Below are 27602 nucleotides of genomic sequence, written 5' to 3'. Positions count from 1 at the left end.
CACTCCCTTGGCTCAAGGGCGATCACGTCGGTTCCTTCGCTTCACACCACGGGTCCTCAAGATCAGGGATGGCCTCAGCTCCCTCACTTTGGCCATCGGGTGCCCGTCCGCCTCCTCCCCTCCACTCCGACCCAACCACGTTGGGAGGGCACCATCTTCTCTCCAATGCGTCTGTCCAGAAGGGTGCCTTTCTCTTATTTGCAACTTTTCCTCAAAGCAGCCCCCAGCCCCCTCCGCAATATACGAACCCCGGGCCCTCGCCTAGTGGCCCCCGCTCCTCTTTTCCGGTGGCGCAGGCCACGCCCCTCGGCCCTGGAACCCTGCGGGAGGTGCCCACCCACCAGCCGCGGGGGAAGGGCGGGCGGGTGGGGGGCGTGTCCTCAATGCTGGGCGTCGATTGGCCGGGTCGCTGGGAGGGGCGGGGCTTCAGCCTGGGTCTTGGGGCTCGGCATCTCCCCACTGGGCATTCCTCGCGGCTCCGGCTCTGGTTTCGGTTATCGCTACGCGACAGCGGTGACTTGGCTCCAGGAGCATGTCTGACAAGCGGCGCACATCGGACACCCAAGCCCGGCGGCTCCCGGGCACCTTTCAGGGTGAGCCCCGCACCCCTGGCGAGGCCGGTGGGATGGCCCGCGGTCCCCCACCCCTCTCCTCCGGGACGAGCCCCAGCCCGGAGATCCCAGGCCCGTCTTTCGCTCTTCTTGGCTGTGAGACCGCTGCTCAAAGCTGTGGTTTCCTCACTTTACGCCGAGGATGACGATCCCTGCTTTGCGCGGGCTGGGGGGCAGATTTAGAGATGGTAGGGTACAGAGTGCAAGCTGCGTGCTCCGCACACTGTGAAAGCGCCCACAGCCGGGCGCGTTTCCAATACCAAAGCCGTAGCAGGAGCTCGCGTTATCCAGCGGTTGCCAGATGCCAGGCCCTGTGCCAGAGTTTTCCGTTCATTACGGTATCTCCTGTCATGCACGCGGACGAGGAAATGCATAAGTGACTCGCGGCCCGCGAGTGGTGGAGCCGGGGCTCACACCTGCACTCCACACTCGGGACCTCACGTCTTCCCTGTCGCCCGACTTCCCTTCCCTTCCCTTCCCTTCCCATCCCTTCGGAGGCCATCTCCTCCACTTAGCCTTCGCCCACCCCCAGGGTAAGCCACCCTACTCCGGAACTGGAAAGAACTCCTGCTCCCGCACCAAAACCCCCGGCCAATTTCATGTGAGAAGCAAGACCAACCTGTGAGGTTTTGCCCCCAGCTCGCGACACATAATGGGCGGGCCACATTTGCTAAAGAAAAGGAGGAAGTCTTTTTGGCATTCTTCTGGTATCTCTTTCCAGCTTCACTTTGTGCTCCATCCTGCACCCTCCACTTTACTTTGTCCTAGGGACCTCGGTCTTGGGGCTTTTGTCCCTCGCAAGGAACTCTTAAGTTCCCCGACCCTTCTAGGGCCTTCATGAAGGCAGCAACTGTGGCTCAATCTTGTTCTCCTGTGAAGGAATTAGTACCCTTGAGAAGGCTATCATCTTGAACCTTTATTGGCTAACTACTTAGGGGATTGATAAGAGAGGCTGGCGATAAACCTCTCAGGAGTACTGGTTCCCTCCCAGGGGGTCTTAGTGAGCCAAAGGAATTTTTTCTAAGGATGAAATGTCAGACAGGATGACATAGTGAAGGAAATGTAGCATGCTGGGTGGGCTTTTCCACCACCCGCTCAAAGAAAACTATATTGGACTCCTCTATTCTGATTCTTCGTAAAGCCAGTCTTGTCCACTCACCCCATATAAGATAAGGCCTATTTCCCTTGCCCAGCAATCCTTGTCTTTAGTTCCTTTCTAGGAGCATCACAAGAATTATAGAAATCTTTATCCCTCACTTTTAAAAACGTAAACCGTAGAGATCTGACACTGTTAGGAAAACCATGACTAAAATTTATCAAGTGTTTACCACGTGCCAAACACAGCCCAAGTGCTTTACAAACATTATCTAATTGCAATCCTCTAACAACTCCACAAGGAAGATATCATTATCCGACATTTTACAACAAGGAAACAGGCTCAAAGAGGAAAAACCACGCACACCAATGCATGATTCAGAGCTAGGTTTCAAACTTGGGCCATCTGATTTAACCAGTCATTTCCCTATCCTAGAGCTACCTCCAAAATGCATACCCAAACTGAGGTCTTTGTCACACATTAGTATTTCACTGAAGGGTGAGAGACAGAAATAACAAAGAACGCCCAGTGGAATCGGCTTCAATCAAGACTTATTTATTGGATAAAACAGCTCCAGAGGGCTGCTTCTAAGTGAAGCAGTGGAATATAAAAGCCCAAACTGTGTCGCTTTATGTTTTTGTTAATAATTAGTCTTAGGAATGTAAATATGACCAACCTAGGGCAAGACTAATTTTTCTTAAAGGCAATTCATTCATTTTGTAATGAAATAATGCAAGTGGATTGCAAAGAAATGTATTATAACTAAGAGTCACATCAACAGAACAAATAAATCCCTTTGAGACAATGCCTGAAAATACTCAGAAGCAAGGGACTGATTTGTTTATTTCCGTTGTTACAACCGATCAGATAGGAAAGAACTTTGTAACATCTTTAATAATTAATCTAGTTAAACCATTAATGGTCATAAAGTAACTCAAACGGAGGACCAAGTCTGCAAAAATTGGCATTTATTATTATTATCTTTAAAGATTTTATTGGGGAAGGGGAACAGGACTTTATCGTGGAACAGTGTGTACTTCCAGGACTTTTTTCCAAGTCAAGTTGTTGTCCTTTCAGTCTTATTTGTGGAGGGCGCAGCTCAGCTCCAGGTCCAGTTGCCACTGCTAGTTGCAGGGGGCGGAGCCCACCATCCCTTGCGGGACTTGAGGAATTGAACTGGCAACCTTGTGGTTGAGAGCCCACTGGCTCATGTGGGAATCGAACCGGCAGCCTTCAGAGTTAGGAGCATGGAGCTCTAACCGCCTGAGCCACCGGGCCGGGCCTATTATTATTTTCTAATGATTAAATAGGTTCTTGGTCCTACCTGATGGTGTCAATTTTATACTGTAAAAGACAGTCACTGATTGCCTGGTTAGCTTTGAAGAAAAATGATTTTTTAATGTTAATAAAGTGATAGAAATTGGATTCAAAATCTATTTTTAAGTAGAAATCATTTTCCTGAAAACTGTTGTGAGCATTTGTTCTCTGTGTTTGCCTTATGTTCTGTACATACCTCTATCTTAATATTTGTATTATAGTTATCAGTTATAATCACTTTTATTAGACCAGGAGAGCTTTTTTTTCCCTCCCTCCTTCTTTCACCTCTGCCCCCCTCCGGTTCAAGCCGTTGTTTCTCAGTCTGTGTAGGACACAGCTCCCTGGCCAGTGCTGGTATTATGAGCCTTTCGCTCCCCTGGCTGAGACAGTCAGTCACCAGTAGTCGGTTGCCGCTCACAACGCTCACGGCAGCAGGCCACCAGCCACTCATGGCAGCACACAGTAGCCCACGGCATTCCACGGCAGCCCAGCTCCAGGGACCTGGAGCCATTGTTCACAATCTTACTTGTAGAGGGCGCAGCTCACTGGCCCATGTGGGAATCGATCTGGCGACCTCGGCATTAGGAGCACGGCGCTCCAACCATCTAAGCCACTGGGCTAGCCCAGGAGAGCTTTTGAAAACAGAGACTGTGTCCTTCACTGTAATTAGCTCAGTATCAAGTACATACTAGGTTTGCAAAAATGTTTGCTGAAAGGAAAAAGCAGAGGAGGGAGATAAATTCCCCCATGGAGTAAATCACGTTGTTAATTGTTTGGCTTCTGTTGGTGGAGAAATTTTCCAGTCTACAGGTCATTAAGTTTGTTATAATCCAAACTTGATTTTAGGGTGTGAACGTCATGTCCCTTATTACATGTTCTTATTACAGACAATTTGTCTAGGCTTATATTGTCAATAAAGTGATTATAATTGTCAAGAAAATATATTGTACGTAATAAGGAATCTCCTTTTGTTTAAAATGTGGGAAAAAAGAAGTTAGATGTTACAGTCAATAGAAGGAAGTGTCAGTTCTCTACCGACATATACTTCTTCCCTCGTTCTTTTTGAATCTTTGTCTGTACTCTGGGATTAGTAAAAAAAACTTGAATCACAAGCATTCAGTAGATTAACCTTAAAGATACAAACCATAAAATGTCTGTCTTAAAGTATCAATGAAAATTATACTACTCTTGTCCAGTTGTGAATGTGCGCTTTATGTTAAGATGGTGTAATGTATATCATGAGAGTGGAACTTAGAATTCAAAGATCTGAATTGATGTCTCAATACCATCACTTACTACCTGGGTACCTTGAATAAGTCTCTCAACCGCCAGTCAGTTCCTCATTCATACGTTGGGCATAATCTTACTGAAATACCTATCTCCCAAGGTTTTGAGTATCAAATGAGAAATTCTATGTGAATGTTTTTGAAATTTTAAAATGTAAATTATTAAGATATTTAGTGAGGAAAACAAAGAATAAAAAAGTTAAGGACTTTTCAGAAAGCCTAGTAATTTATACAGGACATGTTTAAAAGATATATGAAAGACGGTCCAAAAAAGCTTAGAAGTCTCACTTACCTCCCCAAATGTGGTCTGTTTCTCCTCCAGAGATGGAGTCCCCAAGCAGATTGTGAGTCTTGATATTATCTCTAGGTTGTGCAGGTCCCAGAAGGCAATTGACTTAGTAAAAAGTTTATTCCTATAAAACTATATCAATGATAATCTTAAAATTGTGATCATAATAATGTCAACTATTCATTGAATGCTTCCTAAGTGTCAAGCACTTTACGTAGTTTCTCATTTAATCTTCATAACAATTGTGTAAGTAGTGTTCGTTTCTCTCATTTTACTAACACAAACATTTAGTGGTAGAGTTGGAATCTGACACGAAGACCTCAAGCGCTTAGCTACTGCTTAGCTATTGGGCCTCAGCTGAAGAATTGGGAACCTTATGATCTAGTTTTCTTCTGTTTCCCGGTTGTTGTTTTTGTTGTTGTTGTTTTTTTTATTAAAATGATATTATCCTCCAAAGACTTTTATGAGAAAAACTTAATTACAGATACTTTTAAGATGTCCAAGTGAAAGAGCTGAAGAAAAAAAAAACAAGAAGTAGGAGGGTTTTGTTTTGTTTTAACATATTTCAGGCCTAGTCTAAATTGAATTAACTTAATACCATCATGAAATTGTTTTTCTCTCCCATTTTTCTGAACATAACCATTGCTGTCTTTCCAGACAAGGATATATTCCACACATCTTTCTACCTTCCTAAATTTTCTAGCCTCACATGTGGGAAAGGTCTGATTTTAAAAGGAGCAAAGAACACATTCAAGGAAAGCAGTAAGACAACTGCTTTGGGATAGAGGCTAATTCTGAATCGTAGTCCTGGATCCTGTCTGCTGACAGTGTGATTTCAATTTGTCTTCTTTCCTTCCCCACAAAGAAACAACAGAATCACTCAACTCATTCAACAACTATTTCTTTAACGACTGTTTTTTGAGTACCTGTTTGGTACTAGGTATCTTCCATAGTAGCTCACTTACTTTTCACACTAATACTCAAAGAGATACTCTTATTACCCCTATTTAAAGCACAGATTAAGCGCTTTATCAAGATCGCATAGCTAGTAAGTGGCAGATCCAACTCTAAAGCCAATATGCTGTCCTACTTTAACAAGACCAGAATCTCATGAAGAAGACATTGAATAATTATAGGTGTGTTAAATGTCCCTTTAGGAGGGTGAAGTGCGATAGGAGATTGGGGTGTGTGTGTGGGGGGGTGGTGTCCTATTTAAGATTGAGAGTTTCAAATTTAAGATTATTGATGATACTCTCACTTATTTTTCCCCCTCTTGTTTTATGGCTAGGAACATTTGAATGAAGGAAAGCTACAGAAAATCCTCAAGGTGCTTGCGAAAGAAAATATTTATACCTATTTACTTTCCTTATTCTTTTCAAGCTAAGTAAAGGACTCCCTTTATTTCAACTTTTCTTGAAAATTTTAAAAGGATTAGTCCATTTCCTTTCCTTAATATTGCATGATAAAAATATTTTAAGTTTTGTGATTCAAATTACATAATGCTTCACCAGTATCAGTTATTTTAGTCCAGTATTTATAGCTATAGATGGTTACAAGAGGATAGTCAGGGTTCTGAACTTGATACCGTCTGGCCTGTAGCCGCTCTAGCCCAGAGAATTCTTTCTTCCCTAGAGGTTTAAAGCTAAGGGCATGGGAAGAATGATGAACTGTGCCTAATTAAAATAATCATTTGAAAGATGGGTTGCAGTCTGTGCTTGTTTGCTTAGAAAGCTTCTGCCCAAAGGAGCTGCAAGTTGTGGTGTCCTAGTAAATATCATTATTTTTTCAATATACATTTATTGCTACCCTACTATGTCTAAACTCTGCCTCTCTCTTACCTCTACCTGTTTTAATCTTTCTGCAGGATGATGTCTTCATTTTGTTGTCACTCTCCTCCTTACTCCTTTTCTCCATTTCTCTTATTTTCCTTTTCTCCTGTTGTTTTCTTCCCTTCTTTGTCTCTTTTCCCTAAAATTCCAGTCATTTGAAAAAACTGAATTAGTAAAATTTTGATGAATTGAAGATGTATTTATATTCACACACTTTATCTGCCCTTTTGCCTGTTTTCACCTTGATTTTTTATCAGGTCTTATAAAGACCTTGTTTCAAAACAAGCAAAGGGAGAAAAAAACAAAACAAAACAAAAAAAATCAAATGAAAGAGAAACTGGGAATCTGGGAAATGTACCCTTAATCGCAAAGCTGGAAGAAAGATCAAGTGTGTTTAATTTATGAAGTCTTCCTCAAAGAGATAGTTGTATGACATAGGACAGGAACAGGTCGTCCGGCCTGTGGACCAAATCTGGCAGGCTGCCTGTTTTTGTATGTCCCACAAGCTAAGAATAGTTTTGCTTTTATAAATGGTTTTAATAAAAGTAATATCTTGTTCACATGAAAATGACATGAAGTTCAGATTTCAGTGTCCATAAGTTCAGTTTCGTTGGAACCCAGCCATGAACGGCACGGTATTCAGTAGTGGGGTACACCTTATGGCCTACCAAGGCTAAAATGTTTATTTTCTGGCCCTCTCCAGGAAAAGTCACCAAATCCTGACATAGACTCGCTCGTGAATAGTGGTCAAAAAGAACACTTCCTTCCTGAATATATGTGCTTTTATGAAAAATTCCAAAATTGCCAACACCTATCATTTTGACCTACTGTTGCCCCTTTAAAAATTGCTGGAACCAGAGAGCATGTGTTTTTGAGACTGAATTCCTAGCCATCCTATCTGTCCCCACCCAAACAAAACTGTTCTTGGCAGTTTACAACATGAAGTGCTTCACATGCAATCCGGGAAAGGAGAAGGAAAAGATTGTCCTTTAAGCATTGCTACTTAGGTATTTCAATAATTCTTTGGCTTATCTCTTTGTGCATAGAGATGCACATGACTGAGTCAGGCTTTCTGTATTGCGTAAGTCATGTTTCTGGCCTTTCCCTGAAGAGAAAGTCCAGTATCTTTGGAACTTTAGAAGAAAGTGGTGATCATAAATGAAATTTATTACTCCATATGCCTTCCACTACACAGGGCCAAGTTCTGTTGACCTTAATGTAAATTGGCTGATATGGGATCATTAATAGCATACAGTGCTCTAAAATTGTGCCTTATCATCTTGAAAAGAATATTTTACTGCTTTTCCGAAGATAACCAAACAAAAATTTCTGTACAACTTTTTCTTCCCCATTTGTTTCATGTTTTTGTTTGTTTTCTTTTGTCTCTTCCCGGAAAGTCTTTTGCTTTATTACTTTGGAACTCCTAGAGGAACATTTTATACCTACTTTATATATTTTTGTAAATATTAGAAATAATGTTTATAAGGAGGTAGCCTGTGGCTGACAAGTAACAGGCATTCAATAAATGGTTAGTAGTCATAATAAGATACCTCCAGAATGAGAGGAATTTAAGAATTAATGTAATTTTATCTTTTCAGCAAAATTAGTATTCATAACAAGGATTATGAAAACTTAAATATATAAAAGTATATTCAGTGCAGCAGTTTTTAACAGAAAATTGGACACAACCAAAATGTTCATGGAATATTAATCAATCTTTAATAATGAAGAATATGTACTGATGTGAAAACATGTTCAGAAGATGGGGGGGAGGAGATTAAAAATCATCACGTATACCATTATTTCATTTTTGAAAAAAATGTTGGATAGAAAAGTTTTAAAGCACATTTAGCAAGGCAGAAAATAATTGCCATCCAGAGATAAAGTATAGGTTATGTTTCTTTTTCTATTTGTTCAGCTATACTTTCTAATTTTTATTTAGTGACAATATTTTGCTTTTATATTTTTCAAAAAGCAGTATTTAAAAATAATATCATGTTATGTTTCCTGGAGATAAGCTCAGTTTGAACGTTCAGTTAAAAAAAAAGTTAATGTATAGGCTTAATACACTTTCAAAACCTTGCTTTGGTTAGTTAAAAATATATTCTAATGTAGTTTTGAGGAAAGAGTTTGGTAGTGAAAGAAAACAAATACTCTAAACCCTGGCAGAGTAGTATTTACAACCAAAAATCATGGGTTGAACTCACCGTTAGGAATGTTCCCATCCTGCAAACTATCAACACATGCATCAACCAAAACATCTCAGGAATATTCATTGCTCATCATTTGTCTTTTACTTCATAAAGCTGGTAGGGAGAAGTCAGTCCTCAAGGTAATGATGGGAACCTTGAAGAAAATGAATTTCATGAAATTTTTGGAGTAACAGAATTTCTTTTGCCATGTAGGTGACTAAGGGTTCATTTAGGTCCTGGTGGAGTTTAAGCCTCACCTCTCGGAGCCATGTGATTTGTGTACATGTTTGAGCTATAACCAAGTAGGCAAGAATTTTGAGGGTTGAGAAAAAGAATGGGTTCATTTTAAAGGCACTAGAATAATATGAAATGGTGCCATTTCCCTAGTGTATACACTCTGATTATTTCTAGCTGAGCATTTGAAATGTGAAGGACCAAGCGCAGTTTTCAGAATATCCACTTAATTTCCTGTTCCTCTTGATCTGTTCTCCCATGTACTCAGGTGGGGTTTTCAAAAACACAGCGTGTCCATGGAAACTGAGCACAAAAAAACTGGGCTGGACTTTTTGGCTTTTCCTCATGTAAATAATAATTCAATAATTTAGTAATTCTGTTCATAAATGAGCTTCTTGAGGGTTTTTGAATGTCCAAGCCTCGCCTGGCAGCAGGGAGGCGTGAAGTCAGGGGCAAATTTTTTTTTTTTTAAGAAGGGTGCAGCTCACAGTGGCCCATGTAGGTATCGAACTGGCAACTTTGGTGTTATCAGCACCACACTCTATAATCAACTGAGCTAACCAGCCACTCCCAGGGGCAAATTAAATAGTTTAAGAGGCTTTTTCCAAAAAGGTTAAATGCTACTTATTTTCCCATTTTTAGTGTGAAAATTTGAACACTTGAGTAAAATAGGATTACAGAGAACAACCACCTATATTTATTGAGCACTACCTCAAACCTGCAAGGCCAGTCTCATTATCCTTATAGTATAGGTGAAGAAACTAAGGTTCAAAGAGGTAAATAAAGGTCACACAACTAAGAAATAACAGAATTAAAATGGAAACTTAGACAATCCATATTCTCAGGAAATCTCAGTCTAATAAGGGATATAAATGCCATTCAGAGATTCAGAGAAAGGAAAAAACACATCTAGCTGGAAAGCTTGGTCAGAAGTGTTTTATTTTATACCCACTCTCTGCAGGTTACTGTGCTAGACATTGAGAATATAAAAATGAATAAGAAACATCCTTGCCCTCAGGGAGTTTGTAGTCTAGCATGTTTGAGACACAGATCTATGTGCTTTGCCTGGAGTATGGGAGACTTGGGGCAATATTTTAGAAGGCACCAAATGCTGTCAGATAAGGATTTGTGGCCAAACTGTTCCTTGTTTGGAATCCATTTTACTTTGGAAACCTAGACCTGAGTCTGGCAAAGAGTCTTGAGACTGTCTTTTGCTATAAATAGGCACAGCTGGAATTAAGAAGGCTTCCTCTGTAGAAATATAAGATTTCATTCTCAGAACTCCTACCATGTTTTCCGAGTTCGAATACTGTCTTAAGTGCTCCAAACACAAAAACTTCTTTAATGAGGATTTTTTATTCAGAGACAAAGGGTCAAAGAGTGAATTGATTTAGAACACGGGCTTTGGAGTAAAATGACCTTTATTTGAATCCCAGGCATTCCATTGTATGGCCTTGGGAAAGTCATGTTGCTTCAGTTACCGCATTTGTGAAATTGAATTAAAAACATTTTACAGAGCTTTGTAAGCAATAAATGAGATACATGTCTGAAGTAACACAGTGCCTGGAGTATATAACAAACCATCTAAAAATGGCTGCTGTGATTATTATCAGTTATAATAATAATACCTGATAGAGCCTTCTCGACAAGCAGCACTGTGGCCTTGCTTAGAATATTCTCTGAGTGAATATGTCTGTACCCCCCAAAATTATAACTTAGAATTCTCCAGGATTAACTTTGATCACTTTTGTTTAAGTATGCGTAAGGATATTTATCTCACACTATGACACAGGATCAGAAAACTACAAAGTGATAGATTACCACAGTACTCATGTGTATTTCTGGTTTTTCATCCTGTGTTTTAGAGCACTTGACCTGGAGCCAACTTGTGTGTCTCTTTTTCTCCCATGCTCCCAGCCTTAACTCTCTGCTTTGTTTTTGGCCCCCGATTTATTCAAAGTACTGTCCCACTGCCATCTTTGCCCTTTCTTCTGAGCAGTGATACGTACCTGGCGTACTTCTTCCCATCTTGCCAGTCTCCCTCCCATTATTTAACAGCTCTTGGAAATAGAGTGGAAGCCTTCTATTGTTGACAAGAAAAGTGATAGTATCACTTGGCCTACTCAGTCCCTCTGTCCATCACAGAAAGGAAAAGTAAAGTAAAAATGAGGAAGACACTGGATACAGGAAGTGGGGAACAGAACAGGGGAGGTGAAGGGAAATTCCCAGGATGGTAGTAAAAGGCAATCAGAGTGGTAGCTGTATGCACCAGCTACAAGAATGAGTCCAGACATGACTCTCACGGAAGATGAAACTGATATAATAGAATGCCTCCATCCCAACTGTGTGAGTTACTCCTATTCTGTGTTTTCAAAATATTCTGAACAGATACTCTATGTCTGCACTTACTGCCATCTAGTATTATAATTATGTCTGTCTATCTTCCACACTAAACTTTATTATCTTCTTGGTAGCTTGGATTGGGTCAGATTCACTTTTACCACTTTTGTGCAAAGCACGGGTCATAATCAATATTAGGTGCTTAATAAGTGTTTGCTGGATAAAGAGTAATGTGAAAAATATTTGTGTTATCATGTTAAGTAGATTAGGGAACGTAGTGCCTGCACTTCAGGTTGTTATAGGATTAGATGCAAAAACTCATGTAAAAACATGTTAGGTTGGTGCAAAAGTAATTGCGGTTTAAAAGGTTAAAATAATTGCAAAAACCGCAATTACTTTTGCACAAACCTAACAGTCTAATGCCAAGCATAGCTGTTCATAGGATGAAGATAGCGGTGAGTGTGCTAGTAAGAATGATAAGAGCTGTGTGTTTTCTGTTTTCCACAGAAAGCCCCAATACAGGCCTTGGACCTTGTGGATGGATTTTGGTGATTGTCTCATTCTTGTTCACAGTTGTAACTTTCCCAATATCAGTATGGATGTGCATAAAGGTAAAGAATATTTCATTCGCATTTGTCAAGTCCTAATTACATAAACCCACTTTGTGTGGGCGTGTGTAAGATAGACAGAGACCATACTGACCTGTAATTCTTTTTCCTTTATCTCTCTTTTGAAAAAGTCACTCTGGTCACCTATTATCATGGAATCTTAAAACTTTTCTTCAGCCATTGTTTAGTCAATCCTTTCTGAGGTTTGAAGTCAAGATCACTATCTAAAGTGTTCTGGAGTCCGGGATAGGGGATGGTTCTGTCAGAATAAGTTCTTCGGAGTCAGGATGCTGAGATTTGACTGCTGGCTCCATTGTTTATGCTGTGACCTTTGCCATGTTTCCTCACCTGTAAAATGGGAGGAAATAAGAACACCCACTTCATAGGGCCCTTTTGAGGAGTAAATGAATTGATGTATTTAAACGTACTCATCGCAATGCTTGGCCCATGATAAGTGCTTCCCAAATGCTGGTTATTTTTTCTATAAAGTTATTAATACTTTGATAAATTACTATCATTTACGTATTCCTAAAAAGATAAACATATGCTCCAAGAATTTCCAGATACATTTATTATAATTTAAGGAATCCGCAGACAAACTATCAAGACTGTCGCTTTTTTCTTCTGTATTAACAATGCATGAGTAATTGAATAATAATGTTAACGACTGAGGAGTGAGGTAATAGTAAAAATATCCTTGGTGGAGGTATTAAACATTGAATATATTATTTATAGATATAATCTGGATTATAGAGAAGAGAATAACATAAAGGCATGTAACATGTTTAGAGCAGAAATATTTAAAAAGCTATGCACATAAATATTTGTACTCCTCATATTAAGTTATTATTTGTGTTTTTAATCTAGATCATAAAAGAATATGAAAGAGCCATCATCTTTAGATTGGGTCGCATTTTACAAGGAGGAGCCAAAGGACCTGGTCAGTACTAGAATTCTAGGTTATTTGCCTGGAAACTGAAATTCTTTTATTGATATGATTTCCCTTATGAAGGTCTCTTCTCTGTTGACTGAAAAACAGTTTGTATCGCAGTAGCTGTGGTGCTAGCCAGTCTTGCTGGAATCACCTTTTCCTTCCCATCTCTCCCCTCCCCTTCCCATCTGAGCTGATAAAGATTAGGCCACAAATAGCTGCAGTTACGGAAGTTTGAGCATGAGCTTCCCTACGAAAATAAAGCCTTTAAGTCATATTGTTTGGCAAACTTCGAGATTAAGCAGTTACCGTGCTCCAGGCTCTGGGAATTCACAGGAGACTAAAACACGGTCCCTGCCCTCGGAGATCTTCCAGTCTAGAGGTGGGACACCAACAAAGAGACAGCTGGTTACCATCCCATGCGATAAGTGTTATAATTAAGTAATCACAGATAGCTGTGGAAACCCAGAGAAGAATGACTGACCTGAACTGGTAGGATGAGGCAAGGCTTCAGCAGGTGACAACTTGGCTGAATCTGGACGTGAAAAGGTATTGGTCAGAGCCGAGGTATTCCTGCCAGAAATGGCAACCCGTACAAAGCAATATGGAGGAGAGTGTTTCCGGCTGAGGAAGGCAGGCTGCTCAGCCCAGCCAGAGTGCAGGGCACGCCACTGAGAAGGGAACAGCTGAAGAGGGCAGCTGGGGCAGATCGTGCAGGACTTTGTATGGCTTGTTCAGGAGTTTCTATTTCAGGAAAGATTGCCCTGCTTGCAGCTTAGAAAATGGATCGCAGGAGAGAAACTGGAAGAAATAGAAAGATGACTTGGGAAGTGATGGCATAGGTCTAAGTGGAAATGAAAGAGTGCCAGTCACAGTGGAGAAAGGAAATGAAATCCACAGGCCTTGGTGGGGCAGTTAGCAGAAGGAGTCAAGGACAACATTGTTGACCTCTGGCTCATTCGCTGAGATGAGTTGGTGACTTAGAGTCGATTAGGTTGATGCTATTAGAATTGATTGGTGCTCTGGGTGGTGAACACACAATTGGATTTATAGGTGATGTAATACAGAATTGTACAGCTGAAATCTATGTAATTTCACTAACAATTGTCACCCCCATAAATAAATAAAATAAAATAAAAAGAGAAAAAAAAAAGAAAAAAGAATTGATTGGTGAAGTAAACCGATGAAGTGCTGGTATCTCCCTGTAACCTTCGGTGGATCTTTGTTGCAGGTTTGTTTTTCGTCCTGCCATGCACCGACAGCTTCATCAAAGTGGACATGAGGACCATTTCATTTGATATTCCTCCGCAGGAGGTAAGGTGGACTTTTGCTGTGAATCGCTGAGGTACGGTGTGTTAAAGTGCTTAACAAGGAGGTGGCATTGTGTGCTGATTGGAGCATAGAAGGTGTGGTCAAACAATACGGTGAAGGTTTAAATAAAAAAGATTATTAAAGTAAAAGACACATTGCCAGGAATCCCCATCAGAATCCTTCCCCTCACTTGGAACACACTTATCCCATCGTTCTTGCCACTTTCTGAAGCAGTTCTGGACGTCCTCTTTCGTGAGTGTCTTTAGTTGCGCTGTCGTGGTGGCCTCCATGTCAAAACATTTACCTTTCATCCTCATTTTGACTTTGGGGAAGAGCCAGAAGTCGCACGGTGCCAGATCCAGTCAATAAGGTGGATGAGGACACACCTCATGTTTTTATTTGATACAAATGGCCGTGTACCAGAAGCCATGTGTGTGACACGGGGCCCTTCCATAGGTTTAGAGCCTTGTGTGCCTCTGTCATTTTCTAGCTGTATGACCATGAGCAAGCTTTTAACTGATCTGTGCCTCAGTTTTGTCATCTACAAAATAGAGACTATAATAGTAGGACCTACTTTATAGGGTTCTTAGGAGGACGCCATGAGTTATATGTCACGTGCTTCGAATAGGGACTGACAGTCACGTGCACTATAAGTGATTACTATCCCAAAACGTAGTGTCATGTTGATGTAAGTATAATGTTCGCATCATCCCTGTTGTCATCATTTTTACCACCACATTTCTCCTCTGGGTTTCCTGACAGAAAATCCTAGATAGCACGGTATTCTTCTTCCTGAAGTTCTTGATTTTATTCCAGATATATTGGTTAGCTGCCAAAGAATTAGAAACTGCTCCTTTGGCATTTTAGATAAAGCATATACTGTTTTAGATTAGTAAATATTGCATGCTGTTTCAAACTACTTCACGGCTACGATCACAGCTGAAGCTCACAGCAGAATCCCTAGAAAGTATTCGGTGGCTGTGAGACAAAGGAAATCCCCCGGACCACAGAGGCACAGCCAGGACGAAAATATAGCCCCTTCCATTCCCTGTCCAGTGCTTTTTCCACAACTCCATGCTCAGTGCATTCTACGTGAGGTCCCTCGTGGCCCCTGAAGTAGTGGTGGCCGTCCTGGTACCCATGTCTAAGGAGACATAGAAGCTATTGCAGACAGAAAGCCTGAAAAACGCAATGAAAGGGAGGGACAGAAAAGAAGAGTGTCAGTAGTTCCTGGCTGAAAGCCAGGTATCTAGCAGGGTCGGGGAGCCCGGCCACGTTGCCTCCTCCCCTCACAGACTCCAGAAACCAGCCTCGGTGCTGATCCAAGTACTTGGTGAGGTCAGACTTTTATAATTCACACCTCTGTAGGGACACCAGGAATTATTTGTACCCACAAAAACAAGATGTGAGCATCGCTGTATTCTGTGCATGTTTTCCCATCTTTCAGGGAAAATTGTCTCTCAGAAGGAGCCCCTTTCAGGGGAGCTGGGAATTCTGGCATTTTCTTCTATAAACATCGCCAGCATCTGGCAGGGTGGCTGTAAGCTTCTGCCTTCCAGCTGCTCTCTCCTCTCCTCCAAGCTGCTGAACGCAGAGCGGATTGGAACTTGGCAGGCCCTTGTTTTTCCCATCCCCTGTGAACTTACCGCCAGGGGAGGTCAACGCTCTGCCTACGATAAACGGTAGGCAGAGAGCCTGCGGCCTCAGCTCTGGCTCTGGCAAAGTCGCAGTGGCAAGAATTTGTTTAGAAATGATACACATTTTCCCGTCACATCATGGGAAATGATTTTCACAGAGGATGGTAACATACTATACATTTATTTACAAATCTCCCACTTCTCTTCCAAGTTACAAGTATAGTTAGATTCCTAAAAAAAAGAAGGGTTTACTGCTTTGAGGCCTGGCAGGACTAAATAGCTGTGTAATGATTATGACGATTACTTTCCATTTACATAGCTCTTTATCCTGTCAAAAGGGTTTCATTCACAAACATCTTCTTACTTGATTTTCAAAGAAATTTGTGTAGAATTGAGGGGTATTGTTAGCCCCCTCTCACAAATGAGGGATCTCTCTGCTGGTGCTGGCGAGGCAGAGACAAACTACCCTCAAGGAATTCCTATCTAATAGGAAAGTAAAGAATAATGTCACTGCAGTGAGGTGCAAAGGGAAGAGTGTACTCTGCCAAGTGGGTCAGGGGACTTCCACAGAGAAAAGGACACTTGAGCTGTGTTGAATGATGAGTAAGGATGTGCCAGTCTGAGCTTTACAAGGGAGAGAGAGAAAATGGGACATCCAAGCAGAGGGGCCACTAAGGGACATGGAACATGCAGCATGCAGGAATGTACACCTCGTCTCGTATAGCGTGTGCCGGAGGGAGGCCAAAGGGCTAGATGTCAGCGGACCAGTTGTCAAAGGACTTGTGTAGCCCACTAAGGACTTTGCCCGGCAGGTGGTAGGAAGCATTACACGTTGTGTCCTATGAAGCATTTATATGTAGCATGCTGTAAATATACTTTTTACCCTGATCTCACCCTATAAAAACATTCCCCATACACTTTTTGTTCTTGTAATACTGGGCTACTTACAGTTCTAGTAATCCTCGTAAACCTTGATTCCCCCACACTTCTGCATATTTTCACACATTGTTTTCTCTGCCTTGAAGACTATTTCACAAGACCTTCCATCCTCTGAAAAGTTTTGTTCTTTCCTTCAAGACAGTTCAAGTATCACCCCTGCCACCTACAACTGCCCATCCTTTGTTCCTTGAAGGCTCCCTTGATACCCCAACCTCTTTGAAAGTAGGAGCAAGATTTTTCATAACTTTATCCCTGGTACTGAGTACAGTGTCTGCTACTAAGTGGTATCTCATTGTTTGTTGAATGAAGAAGAGAATTAATGAATAAATGAGTATATTTTATTAAAACTTTAAACATACAATTAGCTTTCTGTCTCAGCCCATCCGCTCTGGTATTTTGTTATGGTAACAAAATACCATAAACTGGGTGGCTTTTAAACAACAAAAATTTATTTCTCACGGTTCTGGAGGCTGGGAAGTCCGAGATCAAGGTGTTGGCAGATTCGATGTCTGATGAGGGCCTGTTTCCTTGTTCATAGATGACCGTCTTTTCACTGTGTTCTCACGTGGCAGAAGGGGTGAAGGAGTTCCAGGGTCTCTTTTATAAGGGCACTAATCATTCATAAGGGTTCTACCCTCATGCCCTCATCACCCCCACCTCCAAATACCAACATATTGGGGATTAGGTTTCAACATAAGAATTTGGGGGGAACAATCAGTCAATAGCACTTACTAAAGAAAATCAGCGTGTTTAAGATGTTCTATAGAATAGCATTCCGTACAGTGGTATTAAAGAAAGAGGTGGTTGACGGGTGGGAAATGGCTGCCTTTCTACCACAGATCCTCACGAAGGACTCCGTGACCGTCAGTGTGGATGGTGTGGTCTATTACCGCGTCCAGAACGCAACCCTGGCCGTGGCAAACATCACCAACGCGGACTCAGCAACCCGTCTTTTGGCCCAAACCACCCTGAGGAACGTCCTGGGCACCAAGAACCTTTCTCAGATCCTCTCTGACAGAGAAGAGATTGCGCACAACATGCAGGTGAGGCATCACCGATGCCGCCCTTCCCCGCGCCCTGAACTCTGAGGCAGAGGCTCAGTGGCTGAGAACTCTTTATCAATTCAAGTCGGGAAATCACTGGCCTTTTTTCCTTTGTAGAAAGGTTCTTCCCAAACTGGATGGAAGGGGATGCTTTTCACACAAGTAGCTCGTGGGTAATAACACTCAGATTGCATGCATTATTTTTTTATGCTCTCCAGTGTGTAGTTCTTTCCAGAATTAGTATTAACCTTTTTTATTCCCTCCCAGATTTTTATTGGGGGAGTATTGGGGAACAGTGTGTTTCTCCAGGGCCCATCAGCTCCAAGTCGTTGTCCTTCAATCTAGTTGTGGAGGGCGCAGCTCCCTGGCCCATGTGGGAATTGAACCAGCAACCCTGCTGTTCAGAGCTTGTGCTCTAAGCAACTGAGCCATTCGGCTGCCCCCTAACCTTTTTCCTTAGTGTGACAGTTTAGAGACTGTTCAGCAAGATGGTGTAAGTATTGTTAAAGCTGTATCTCCCATGTGAGTCCCATGACTTCCCTTGTGACTCTTATGCTTTCCAATGTTGCTTGAGTAATAGATGATGAATTAAACCTGACCTGTTCAAAAAAGATACAGTACTATAAACCTGAACTCGTATTATTTGTATAGACTTCACTGTGTGTAAAATCTATGTTACTTGATACCCACAACCACCATAGGAAACAGATAGTATGATTTTTATTCCTACCATTGTAAAGGGAGGACGTCAAAGCACAAAGCACAAAGCAGTAACACTGCTCACACAGAATCACGTCAGTTTGGGAATTGGCTGGCCATCTGTTTTAATAAACCAAGTTTCATTGGAATACAGCCACACTCATTGGTTTATATATTATCCATGGCTGCTTTTGACCTACAATGTCAGGGTTAAAAAGTTGTGACAGACTGAAAGTAAACAATTAATATCTAGCCTTTTTAGAAAAAGGTTGCCTGCATTCGCTTAGTAGTAACAGAATTGGGGTCAGCTCCCCAGTGAGCCAGCTCCTACTTCAGCATTCCTTCTGCCGTAGCATACCTAGCCGCTCTATAGCTCTCCCCTGGCACCTTATGGGCTCTGAGGCCTCTGGGCTAGGGCTGGCCGTTTTAGTTTGCCTTCTCTTTTCCTCTCAGAGCACCCTGGATGACGCCACTGACGACTGGGGAATCAAGGTGGAGCGTGTGGAAATTAAGGACGTGAAACTGCCTCACCAGCTGCAGAGGGCAATGGCTGCAGAAGCAGAAGCATCCCGGGAGGCCCGAGCCAAGGTTATCTTTTTGTTTGGTTTTGTTTGGTTTTGTTTTCTAGTTTGTCTTTCCTATTGGGTTTTCTTTTTTAATTGCAAAAAGTCAAACCTGTTTGTTATAACACTTAGGAATAATCCTGAAGTATTTAGGAAAGAGGAAAGCTCTCCCTGTCACTTCAGATTGTATCTTCCCAAAGGCCCTCAGTCTTAACAGTTTAGTGTGTACACTTCCAGATTATCATTTGGGGTTTATCTGGGTTTTATTTGACCAGGTTTAGTTAGACTACTGGCTTGTTTGCTTTACAGAAGTAGGTCACAGTGTACATATTATTCTGCCCCTTGCTTTTCTCACTTAACATCTCACGGGTATATTAGTACATACAGAGTCACCTCATTGTTTTATTAATTGCATGTCCCGTACTTTATTCTCCCAGCCCCCCATAAAGGACAAATGAACAGTTCCTACTTCAGAGTAAATGGGCAACCTCACCAGTTTGCTTACCATTCATTCCTTTCTTACTTTTGTCTTCTCTTTCATTCTCTTCTCTCAGGGTCTTCTTTCTTCTTACTGTTTTCTTTTCCTTTCTCTCTTCTTTCCTTTCTTTCACTTTTCTTTCTTGGATGTCCACTTTCTTCCCCTCTTTCTTTTCGTCATCATCCCTGCCTATGTCTTAACCCTGCATAGGTGCATGATCCCTGTGAGAGGTGCTGAGGAAATATTTATTAACCTAACCTAGCAAAGAGGCTCTAGTGAGATGATAATGCGTAAGGACCCAGGATTATCTCACCAAACCCATGAGTAGGAAGCAGAGTCAAGCCTCATCAGAATTGGAGCCAGGGACCCAAAAGGAGTCAAGGCAGAAGGGAGGGAGTCATTTCACTTCCCGGGCCACATCTCACTGCAGAAGGCTCAACGGGGAGAATATCTGACTCTAGCTGAACACAAAAGGAGACAGACCAGTCCTGATTCCAAATTCACAGCAGAGAGATTATCTTTGGTCCACCTTTGGTCAAAGGATAAAGTCAGATACTAATGAGATCCCACAGCCCCTTGCGTGTGAATGGGTAGAGGAATAGGGGCACTTTCTGTAGGAGGGATTGACAGATTTCCTAAGACAGAAGGAGCAAACCACTTTGTTTTCGTTGTTAGAAAAATAGCAGTAGTTGGTGATAACTGGCTAACCACAGAACCCTGCCCTTCTCTCAGGGTGCCCTTCACGCGACATATGGGGCACCATAATTTCTTAGCCAGTACCAAATAGAGTAGGAGCTCGTTTGATACTAACCAGAATTTTCAGGTTTTTCTAATGTGATTATCGATGCTTATGAGGACAGTCTGGTGACACTGCAGAACCCTCAAGTGCTTTCTCTCAAAATCATTACATTTAGGAGATGAAATTATTTTTATGATAACATCAAATATGCCCTTCTATCATCAAATTATTTTGAAAATTAGGAATCATTTTTACCTAGATATGTCATTAACCAAAAGCCCCATGTCCAAATCATACGAAACAACAGAATTTATCATCCATAGATGCATAGAATATCAGAGTCCAAAGAGTCCTTAGAGATTGTCTTCTGAAGGTGACAAATACCTGGCCCGGAATCTGCTCCCCCGCCCTCCTATTCCCATGCCTGTAATTAATCACAGCACTGTTTTCCACTGAGCTTAAACTTGACCTTCTATAGCACTTTAGATAACAACCCTCAGGTGCTTGGAATTGGCTCGAAAAATGAAACTTACCTGCCATCCTACTATCCACATGAAAAAATTGATGCCCAGAAAAGTTAAGTGACTGCCGTAAGGTCACACAGTCTGTTAGTGGCCATGGAGATTAGAATCCCCCTCTGCTCCTCATCTTCTCCCCTGGGACTTTCCAGGACAGACTTAGCTTCTTCTGCAAGTGTTCTCACCAGTTACGAAAGGGAGTTCCTATCTTCCCTTTATAACAATAAGAAGAGATACAGGAAGCTAGTTAAAATTCTGAATTATGTGTTCCTACTTGGATGGGGCTGTAGAGTTGGTCTGGAAGCAATCTCATGGGCCCTGGCAGTGACTGTCTAAGTTTAGGGTTAACACAGAATCACAATGAGTCCAGCCCGTATGTAAAACACAGTAACCCTGCAACAACCATAAGGCCATAGATTCAAGTTCTCGTGGAAAATAGGGGGTCATGGTTTCTTCAATAACTACATTGCAAAAGAAAAGGATAGGGGGACCTATAGATTAAGAGACTTCAGAGAAAATTCCTCAAATTAATTAGCCATCAGGAAGATACAAATTCAAATCACCAGCAGATGCCACACTAGACATCCATAAGAATGGCTTTAAAAAAGACAACAAGCAAGTGTGGGTGAGGGCGGAACTGGAATTCATATTATGGTGGGGAGCGTATGGATTGGTACCACCGCTTTTGAAAACTGGCACTATGTACCTAACAAAAATGCACTCATTTGTTTACCAAAAGGCATGTACTAGAATATTCACAGTGACACTTTGTAACTTCCCCCACTGTCCACTGCTAGTTGAATGGATAAGTATGGTTTATTCCCATGAAGAAATACTGCACACAAGTGAAGGAACATACAAATGTTCACAAACATGATTTGAGAGAAAGGAGCCAGTCACAAGAAGACAGATTCTCACAGTAGTTTTACAGTTATGTTTAGCTGAAGCTCTTTAAGGTTTTTAGATCAACTCTTTTTTTTTTTTTTAAAGATTTTATTGGGGAAGGGGAACAGGACTTTATTGGGGAACAGTGTGTACTTCCAGGCCTTTTTTCCAAGTCAAGTTGTTGTCCTTTCAGTCTTAGTTGTGGAGGGCGCAGCTCAGGTCCAGGTCCAGTTTCTAGTTGCAGGGGGCACAGCCCACCATCCCTTGCGGGAGTTGAGGAATTGAACCGGCAACCTTGTGGTTGAGAGGACGCACTCCAACCAACTGAGCCATCCGGGAGCTCAACAGCAGCTCAGCTCAACTCAACGTGCAGTGTTCAATCTTAGTTGCAGGGGGCACTGCCCACCATCCCTTGCGGGAGTCGAGGAATCGAACTGGCAACCTTGTGGTTGAGAGCCCACTGGCCCATGTGGGAATCGAACCAGCAGCGTTCGGAGTTAGGAGCATGGAGCTCTAACCGTTGCCTGAGCCACCGGGCCGGCCAAGATCAACTCTTAGTGACATGAAATGTAATATCCTTGTTTCCTTTTTCATAGCTCTCAGAAAAATGCTTGACATGTGCTTTCAAGCTCCTATTTCTGAGAGGGTGGAGTGCAAAATACAGATTACCTGTCTCTGCCCTTCTCCCAGATCAGCCCACCGGGGCTGCCGAAGGAGACAGCAGTACCGACCTTACACCCCTGAGAATGATGGTCCTGTAACTACAAAGTGTTGGTTGACATGGAATCACTGCACATTTGGCAGAAGCCCCCCCCCCCACCAGTACCTTGCTTCGCTTTCTGAGATCCTCTCCACAGGATATACTTAGCCTATATTTAGACAAAGCCAGTGGTATTGTGTTCACATCTTTGGCAGCTCGTTCAGAGCAGCTTTCCTATTAACAAAATGTGTGCTCAGCCCTGTGGGTCTGGCTTCCCAGCCAAGAGATTGTGTATTGATTGGTAGCGGGAGATAAGGTGTCTTTGCGGTTGGTCCATGTCCAGACACACAAAAAGGGCCTAATTGGACATCTGAGGTGACAGGGGAAAGAATCAGAGCCTGCTGTCCTCGTGGCAGGGGTTTATGTGTGCATTCTCTGCTGTGTTTGCCTTGAGGTACAGTTTCGCGATTCTTTTTGAGCCTATCTGGCACTTGCTCCTTCTCACAGACTTAGGTAGGAAATAATGGTTGGGGCCTCTCTCTCAGTAAGTACCACATCCCGTATTCCCTACCTCACCTAAGGGCATTACCCTGGCAAGCGAAACTCAGAAACCTCAGCTTCAGTCTCTGTCCCTTTTCCCCCTTTCCCATGACAGGTCAGCCTCCAGGCTGTTGAGTCTCCCCGATCCATTTCCTCCTCCATCCCCCACACCAGTGAACTGCGCCAACCACTTTGAAGCAGTTTGACTGACAGCTCTCAGTCTCTTCTCTTCTAGGTCCTCAGACGTCTGTCAGTGTTTTCTCAATCCTAGATCTGAGCAGGTTATCCACTTAAAACCATCCAGCAGCTTCCCATTGCCTGTACAAGGAAGACCCTGGCCTTCCCTGCCCTGCAGACCCTGCCCCATCCATGCCCCACCGTTCCCCTCTTCCTCACGCAGTATTCAGCCACTTAGGGTTTTCTGGAATACACCAGCTTTTTTATACCTCAGCACATTTTCATGTGTTCTGCCTGAAATACTCTTCCTCATCTTAGTCCCAACAACATAGCTTTCATCCTATAATCCTGAACTTCTGTAACCTCATCTTCTGCAAAAATTGCTTTGCTTTTGGGGCTAGTTCTGCCTCATACAGGTCAGCATTTGTCGCACTGAAATGAAGTGACCTCTTTCCACGTCTGTCTCCCCTACTTGAAGGAGGCAAGGAAGTTTACTCTATCCCTCCCTCCTACACAGGGCTTGACACCTCAAACTTGTCCCCCAAAGTTTACTGGACAAGTGAATGAAATTTCACTCATCATAAGACCATGGCTTCCAATCCTGCTATTACAGGAGTATGAGGTCAGACAATTAAGTTTGCAAACTTAATTGTCTGACCTTCGTATTATGAACCGTTCATAGTTTGAGATCCATATGAGAACAACCTAGTGGAACTGTGCTTTTAATCTTGATGATTATGGTGTCTTTATACCTATTCTCCTAATTATGAATTAAAAGTAACTGCTTTCATTTGGCTTCTGAATCTTTAATGAATTAAGGCATTTGTGGATCCATAAATCAGGCACTTGGCATTTCTATATAATAGACTGTCTATATATCAACACTTAATATGCCTTCTCTGTCTTCCTCACAATAGTCCTGTAAGGTAGGTGCTGTCCCATTTTAAGAATAACACACTGAGGCTCAGAATGTTGATCTCTCTGAGGACATTCAGCTAGTAAGGGGTAGGTTTAGGATTTGAGTTCAAGTCCACCTAACTCCAAAGCCCCAGCTCTCCCCACCACGCCAGTGATTTCAAACTTTTTTGCCCATGTAACCCTAAAAGAATTTAGGAAAACTGTATGTCTCATCATACCCTTTACATGGAATATAAAATTTTTCATTTTGAATTTATATACCTGCCAAGTATACAATTCCTGGCATGTTTTAAATAGTGACATTTTAAAATAAAACTGTTAACATCATTCTTTTTAAACGTATCCAGTGAAATTTAAATAATATAATGATTTCGTCACCTATTTAAAAGTATGTGAATAAAGCTCTCTTTTAACAGTCAGGAATTTTTCATGGTTCCTTTTTCTCCTTGAACTTGTACTTTCATTCTACCTCCACCACAGATTGTTTTCCTAATATATTTTGTCATGCAACATATTTAGTATATAAGTTAAAATTATTTTTAAAAATTTCCTCTGATTACAAATAAGGCTCCAGGGGTTTCAGAATTTCTCCATATACATATGCTTTTACTAGAAATGCTTCTTATAATGAGATGAATGAGAAATCAATTCATGAATTGAATTTCATGGATCTATCTATAGATGACTATCACTTATTGCTAGAATGAAACAAGATTCAGCATCAGTGCCATTATTTTTCATTTTTAGAGATATAAGGACTTAGAAACCTTGTTTGAATAAATCGATGGCAATGGAAGTTTTAATGTCATGCAATTCTTAGCACTGCCTCTGAATTTATATGCTAAAAAAAATCATAGAGATCTTTCACCAAAAAATTTTTAAATTCTTTTTTCAGATACAGTTGACATTCAGTATTATTTTATATTACTTATTATTTTATATTACTATCTGCTTGCAGTTCGATAAGGTCCTTTTTCCTTTCTTTGAAATCAAAGAATTGGAAATCCATCTGGCTTTCAAAAGAATTTGTATCCAGTCATTAAAGTCACTGGCTTTCTCAACCTCTACACAGTATTTTGAATTGTTCCTTTGTTTGGTGCCCTGGAAAATGAGAGAAAGGCAATAGTGAAAGATCTCAGGCATATACTCAGTTATAAGACACTGAGTATCTGGAAATTGATTTCCTTAAAACTGTTCTGGCAGACTCCCTGGAAAGTTTTGTGTACCCGAGGCGTACATACACCGGTTTGAAGACTGCTGCGTGAGTCCTGCCATTTTCTCCTGTTTGAGCTCTCCTCCTCCCGTTCTACAGGTCATTGCAGCCGAGGGAGAAATGAATGCGTCCAGGGCTCTGAAAGAAGCCTCCTTGGTCATCAGTGAATCTCCTGCAGCTCTTCAGCTCCGGTATCTCCAGACACTCACCACCATTGCTGCTGAGAAAAACTCGACGATTGTCTTCCCTCTGCCCATAGATATGTTGCAAGGCATTATGGGGGCAAAACACTGAGGCATATAGGCCAACAGAGACGAGCTCTTCCCTTCCAAGGATGAAGTGGGGGACCAAATCAGCCTTTAACCCCCAAGGAGAGGGTAGGGTGGGAACCTTGACTAATCTCCCTCCCTTTCCTTTTCCGTATATTGAGTGTGATGTTCTTAGAATGTATAGTGATCCTAGCAACAGGTGAAGATTGTTAGCTTGTAAATACTATGTGGGTGTGAGAGAGATTTATGTAATTTCTTCCTCTTTAAATATTTAAAAGTTCATATTTTTAGATCATTATGTAATAGGTTAAATCCTTTTTTTTTTTTTTACTTTCATTAAGTCATTAAGACATTCTACACCCTCTATCAGAAGCCAGGCCAAAGGCAAGAAAATACTCTGACCACCACCTGACACTCTGGCTGCACAAACGCTTTGCAAAAATCAGTGACCTTAGGCTACAACCAGCTTCTCTGGGCCATATGTGCCTTACTTCCAGGGAATTTTACTTAAGGAAAATTTTCTGACATCCGTTTACTCTCTAAACCCAAACCATGTTTAAAATAATCTCCACCTGAGACTAGGTATTTTCTTGCTAGTACCTATCAGCAGTTGGAAGTGATCAACATCAATGAAAATTCTTACCCTAACCTCTGAAAGACTGTTAAGTCCTGTCATAGAGGTCCTTTTAAAATAATGTTGGGTTTTGTTTTAAACTTCTTTGAGCCTCTTTTTGAGTAAATGATTCCTCTGTGGTCTGTCTTTCAAACCAGCTAAATACCTGTCACAGAAGTGCTTTTTTCTCACTTTTGCCTGTTTTCATATATCAAGTTCTAAATAGTTGTTTTTTTTAAATAAAAATTTCTCTGAGTAAATAGTTGTTTGTAACCTATTTGAACAGCTTAAGAACTAATACTTATTTTAAAAATATCTTCAGAAACCCATTATATTTTACTGTCTGCGTGCTATTCACTATTGTTATACACTGTGAAATATCTTGGCTACCAGTCTTTCATTAAGTGGTATAAAGAACGCACAGTATGTTGGGCACATACTATCCAATGAGCTTGGGAAGATGATGTTAAACTTAGGGTATCTTTATAGATGCAGATCCTTTGTCTTTCACGTACTTATATGTTGATGCTGAAAGAGGAAGGGGTCAGCCCTTTGGAACCACAGTTGCTTAACCTGTACTATTAGGAAGCACCTTCCGTTTCACAAATGGCTTTGAATCTGAGCAACCTGGCATTCTTCTTGGTCCGTAAACTGGCCGGTGACATTTGTATCACTTCCTCTTTGAGGCTCTAAGTTCACCTAGAGAAGTCTCAGGATATCTGCTTCCTTCCCCAGAGAGCCCCTTCATATCTGTCCTTAGCTGGATTACTCTGTCAATCCCAGCCTCTAAGTATCTCCTCCTCTCCACCCCATTTCCAACCTTATGTTAGAAAACCTTGAACCACCATGTATCCTGGTTCTCGGCTGAGTTTATTAGATGGGTATGGAGCATTTTGACTCGGAACTCAAGTTGCATTATGTTTTGAATTTGAAAATCACGATTTTATCTCTTGTGTGAGGTGGCTCACCCTTGACCACCGAGGACCAGGAAACAACCACACGTCCTGGCTGAAAAATCTCTTCTCCGACTTAGAGTAACAGTGCTTTTTGTCCCTTGCATTTCCCGGTCTCCAGATACCAAACAATCTCCACTTTTCTGCCTTGTGGATTCACTGCCCAATAATCTGGAATTCTATCGCCTGGGAGGGAGGAAGCCTGGGAGCTCTCGGATGGGAGTGTGAGAGCAAGGGTTTGTTCCAAGTGGCCTCCCTTCCCAATGCTGGACAGGAAAAGAGTGCACTTTTACCGACTTTCTTTGGATGAGAGCCTGTTTCTTCCTGCTTAGAGTGTGGTTTTCGTGTTTCAGAAGTGGCACGTCATGTCCGCCAGTCCTGGCTGGCTCCCTTGTGTGTTCTCTCTGGGCCAGAGGCAGAGGAGAGGCTGCGGTAGTCCACGTGCCATCTCTCCTGTCCAGGTTCCCTCTGGGGCACCTACCCACACATGTTCCCTGGGGAGTTTGAGACCCATGCAGCCCCTGAATCCTTGGCTGGCTTCATTTCCCTTTGCCTTAACCCAAACAGGACAGGAACTCACTACTTGCTGTCACCCCGCTAATCACACAGGCATACCCTCAACTTAAAAAGAGAGAAATAAATGATATAAAATCAATGGGTGTTACCAGCAACAT

At 41.9% G+C, this 27602-nt stretch overlaps 1 protein-coding gene across 1 annotated transcript; it reads left to right on the top strand.

Moving 5' to 3' along the window:
* The first annotated feature begins 422 nt into the window (after positions 1–422).
* STOM (stomatin) lies at positions 423–27602 on the top strand. Its single transcript, XM_081065672.1, has 7 exons — positions 423–593; positions 11702–11805; positions 12670–12742; positions 13965–14047; positions 17460–17663; positions 18816–18950; positions 25193–27602. The coding sequence occupies exons 1-7, from the start codon at positions 533–535 to the stop codon at positions 25385–25387; spliced, it is 855 nt and encodes a 284-aa protein (XP_080921798.1). The 5' UTR covers positions 423–532; the 3' UTR covers positions 25388–27602.

The sequence above is a fragment of the Rhinolophus hipposideros genome (assembly GCF_964194185.1).
Source record: "Rhinolophus hipposideros genome assembly, chromosome: 11".
NCBI classification, from domain to species: Eukaryota; Metazoa; Chordata; class Mammalia; order Chiroptera; family Rhinolophidae; genus Rhinolophus; species Rhinolophus hipposideros.
This window is presented reverse-complemented; position numbering and strand designations above follow the sequence as displayed.